Consider the following 4,643-nt stretch of genomic DNA (forward strand, 5'->3'; position numbering starts at 1 on the left):
GAACTCTACTTCCATAATACTTAAGCGACTACCAGGAAAGATTTGAAAATGGCTTTTGAGATTTTGCAAGCCCGTTTTGCTATTATGCGAGGACCGGCTAGGTTTTGAGATCAGGAGATCCTTGGTTGGTACATCATCACAACTTACATGATCATGCATGATCATTGAGAATGAGTGTTGAAAAGATATGGATTACACCTTCTATGAACTCATGTGACAACCGGTGTGGTCATGTAGAATGGAAGACCGAATCCGACGCTTTTTGAGGTGTACCATGACATTCGAGATTCCTATAAGCACGACGATCTTCAAAAAGATCTCGTTGAGGGGTGGTGGATATGGCATGGGCAACAAGAGCACTAGCTTTATCTGTGTGTTCCATGTCACGTGTGATAAACTTTGTTGTCATGTGTGATGACAAATTTGTGTTGATTATGATGTGCATTGATGAACTATGTAATGATTTGATGTCGTGGATTGATGAGTTTGATGTTATGTTTGTACTATTTGTGTTTTATTTGTTTGGGATTCCTTTGAGATGAATTTGATATTGTTTGTTTCAACATGTATGTAATTGCGGTGCCCTATTTTACATCATCTGTTGGAGCAATGATGCCCTAATTTTTATCATATGTTGGGGGAGAACAATTTGTAATGCCTAAAACTCACCTTTTGGTCCCCTAAAACTGCTTTTGAGTGCCTATTATACATCACCTGTTGGAGATGCTCATAACCCCACCCTCATTTGGGGACTACCAGCAAGGCCCCCAAACGAATAGCAGCATATCGATGGTTGTGCGTTCAAACATTTTAGTCATGCATAACTTACTTGACAAAGAAAGCTTAGTAAATGTAAACGATGAACTAGCTGATGAGCACAAAATAGTTGCCATACAACATCCATGATAAAAGAAACACATGGAAGGAGGCGAGTAATTTTATTTTGTTCTTAACAATCATACAGCAGCTCAGTTGCATGCTATCATCTGGAAAAGTGAAAGTAAGTCCTTTGCACTCCGCAGGTGCCAGGCTCTGCTCACAAATGCATGATTCTTGTTCATTGGTCTTCTTTGCCATAGTTGTAGATAATCTCAATCTGCAAAGACAATATACCATTTTAACAGTAGTGTAACAGTTTCATAGGCATTGCATGGTCAAGGGGAACTACATCAAACAATAAATATCATGAAATTTGCCTCTTCAGGAGCAGCATGCACGAGATGACTGGTTAACCAAGAAAATGGTCTAAAGTACTTTAAACGCTTCAGCAAAAAAAAAATTTGAGGAGCTAAGCTTATAACACATTCTGGCAACAAACAAAAGGTTTAGTCAAAAAGTAGTCGTCGTGCATTTTGACAGACAAACGCTGCATAAAGTAAACTGTTTTAATTAATCAACTGGTCAACTAATTTGAACTGAGATCTGCATAAGAATTTTTGTAAGATATCTCACATTAGAAGCTCCAAACACAGCACTATAAACAGAAGTATCTTAACAACTCAGATATGTTAAATAAATTTCATATATGTTCTTACCCCTTCAGGTGGAGGAGGGTTCCTTGTGAATTTAGTGCCACCAGGAGCCCATGGAACTGCAGAGTAGATACATTGCATAACCTCATCGATCAGAAGAATCACAGCATACCAAAACCCCAAAATCACATTTGTTAAACAGGTAACATAGGGTAAGAAAGCAATTGCATCAAAGGAAATCGCACATGAGCAGTTTGTTACAGGTAGTATGATCTTAAGATCCTATAGTACCGAAAATAACCTATCTGAAAATGTGTCAGTTTTTCACTTTAATCTAAAGCCTAAGTACATTATCTATCGATTATGAAACAAAAGTATGCGCAACAATTTTTATTTTATTTCTAAAAAAGGCTATTTTGCACAACAGAATGTGTATCATAAAGCTGAAGCAGCCTGTATTCTCAAGGATAAACTGATGGTAAATAAAGTTTGGCCTGAATCAGAATAGTGTGACACTGAAATGAATATGCAACAAGTCTGTACATTTCTGGCCTGAGAATGTTACGTTTGCAGTGAAGGTTAGCACTGACTAAAACATGAAGATCACGTCACTACTCACTACAGCAGTTAGTTGTGACTAAACAACACAGCTCACGCCTCAAGCAAATATTGGTATCCTAAGATAACCTGAATTATTTCTTAGAGAGGAGGATACTCCTCTATTACTGAAAGCTAATAAGTAGTTCTACAAACCAGCAAAATGAAATAACAAGATAATGTGATGAATTAAGTGATGACAAGACATGCCTCCAAGTAGCTCTACGCCTCTAACTACACACAATCAATCATAAAAAAATGCAGGCTTGAGCTCACAGCTTCAGTAAACCATACAAATTCATCGGGCCTGAGTGATCAAAAACATTCCCGAGTGAATGATCAGTGACTCAATGTTCAGCAGCGTAACAAAACAACTGCAAGTATCACGCAACATGATTTACCGCGCAGTATCACATCCACAAACAGAGGCACCAGCAGCAGGAACCAAGGGCGCAACCATTTCAAGGCTTACCAATGTAAGGATCCGGGTGCTGGAAGTTCCTCTGCTGCGCCTCCGCGTCCTCGATGAGCCTATCGATCACGTCCAGGTTCTCCTGCGATACACACACACACACACAGAGGAAATCCATGAGAACACGACGGGGATCGGCGTCAGATGCGAGTCGTCAGCAAATAGACGAAGGGGGGGGAGACCCGAATCTTCAGTCTTACCACATTTCTGTTGGCCTCGAACTTGTCCCTGAGCTCGGACGCCTGCACGGGAGAAGAACACGGGGTCAGATCCGCGAGGGGGCGGGGAGATCGGGGGAGGGTGGGGGAGAGGGGCGCTCACGTCCTGGTAGAAGAGATGGCGGTGGACGGCCCAGTTGAGGGTGTCCTTGAGCGCGCGGCGGTAGAGGAGCCGCACCCGCTCCTTCTGCCCCGCGCGCCGCGCCAGGTACCCCGCCGTCGTCGACATCGACCTCGCCGCCGCACCCGCTCCTGCTTCTTCTCCGGAGATTCTCTCGCCACTCCTCTGCGTTGGTGGATTCGGATTGGGAACGGAGGAGGAAGGGACCCGATCGGGAAGCCCAAGTTGTTAGGTGGGTGGGCGACAAGGCCGGCATGCCCTTGTTGGGCTTTAATTGGGTCTTTCTGGACCGAGTTAAACGGGCTGGAGCAGTACGCGTTACCGAGTTCGTTCATTAGCTGCCCTATAAGTAGGCCTTTTTAGGGCATTTGAGGCACAAAAAAACAGTCCTCCAACTGTTGCCCTATAATAGAAAAATTGCAAAATAGATAAATAAATTAAGCAGCCCTAGAATGCAGCCCCAAGTGCTGCAAATATACAACACTTGGAAGGCTGCCGCAAAATCGCCCCACTCGCCCAACCACATTTCTTTTGTTCCCGTGCGCGGCCGGGCCTCCACTCCACGTGTTGGTAGTGGTGATTTTCTGCCGTAAAAAGCAACTGATGCCGCTCTGCCTCCTTCCCCGCCCCTGCTGCTCCACCCTGCCCCCTCGAATGGCCTCTGGAGAGCCCTAAAATGCAGCCCTAGGTGCTCCAAATATACAACACTTGGACGGCGGTCACAAAATCGCCCAGCTCGCCCAACCGCATTTGTTTGGTTCCGTGCGTGGCGGGACCTCCACTCCGCCGGCCGGCATCGGCGATTTTCTTCCGCAAAAAGCCACCGTTCCCGCTCCACCGCCTGCCCCTTCGATTTCGGCCGATTACGGCCAACCGCTGGAACGCCATCACCTGTATGGTTGTCGCAGCTCGGTCGTGTCCTTTCAAGGTGGACTAGCGGCCGCCGGAGCACCGCTGCTTGCTGCCTGACCGGCGCCACCGGACGGATCATCGACGAGTTTGGGGCGGCGTGGAAGCTCGACGTCGACGATTTTCGGCTACACAATCGCCTTCCAAGAGTCGACGGAGCTCCTCCCACGGCTGTTTTCGCCTCGTCCCATTTGTCATTTAGCCAACGATGACCCGCCGGCTGGTTTGCTCCTCCTCGCCCACAAGGTGTTCGACAGAACTCCTACACAGGTAAAAAGGAGAGGGAAAATTATGTTTTTGCCCGTCTAGTTTTTGCGCATTTTGCTTATACCCTACTACACTACTAGGAAAAGGGCTATAGATGAAATGGCCACTAATGGCGCACCATGTGCTGGTGCGCCATTAGTGTGAAAGACACTAATGGCGCACCAGATAAACGGTGCACCATTAGTAACAAATTTTATTTTTATTTTATTTTGCCAGACATACTAATGGCGCACCAGGACATAGTGCGCCATTACTAGTTCCAGCAACATAGTGCGCCACTAAAATATTCTTTTTATTTTTTTACTTTTTTGCAAAACTACTAATGGCGCACCTGGTGCAGTGCGCCATTACTAGTTTAAGCTAGTAATGGTGCACTGCTCCCCGTGCGCCATTAGTGTATATTTCCTGGACACTTGATCTCGATCCCCCTCCATCTCGATCGCTATCCCACCTCGCCAGATCCGTCCCCCCTCACCGCCGAGCACCCCCCACACCCTCTACCCCGCTCCACCGGGCGCCGCCGCCGACCCCCCGCACCCTCCCCCGCTCCACCGCCGCCGACGACCCACCGCACCCTTCCCTGCTCC

The 4,643-nt window shown here is 46.7% G+C and overlaps 1 protein-coding gene across 1 annotated transcript; it reads right to left on the bottom strand.

Annotated features, from left to right (window-relative positions):
- Window positions 1–843: 843 nt before the first annotated feature.
- Window positions 844–3,129, bottom strand: LOC123166843 (NADH dehydrogenase [ubiquinone] 1 beta subcomplex subunit 9). Its single transcript, XM_044584649.1, has 5 exons — window positions 2,863–3,129; window positions 2,742–2,783; window positions 2,542–2,623; window positions 1,536–1,591; window positions 844–1,096 (listed from the first exon to the last, which is right to left on the bottom strand). The coding sequence occupies exons 1-5, from the start codon at window positions 2,986–2,988 to the stop codon at window positions 1,058–1,060; spliced, it is 345 nt and encodes a 114-aa protein (XP_044440584.1). The 5' UTR covers window positions 2,989–3,129; the 3' UTR covers window positions 844–1,057.
- Window positions 3,130–4,643: the final 1,514 nt, after the last annotated feature.

This window comes from Triticum aestivum, chromosome 7D (assembly GCF_018294505.1).
Source record: "Triticum aestivum cultivar Chinese Spring chromosome 7D, IWGSC CS RefSeq v2.1, whole genome shotgun sequence".
Taxonomy (NCBI): Eukaryota; Viridiplantae; Streptophyta; class Magnoliopsida; order Poales; family Poaceae; genus Triticum; species Triticum aestivum.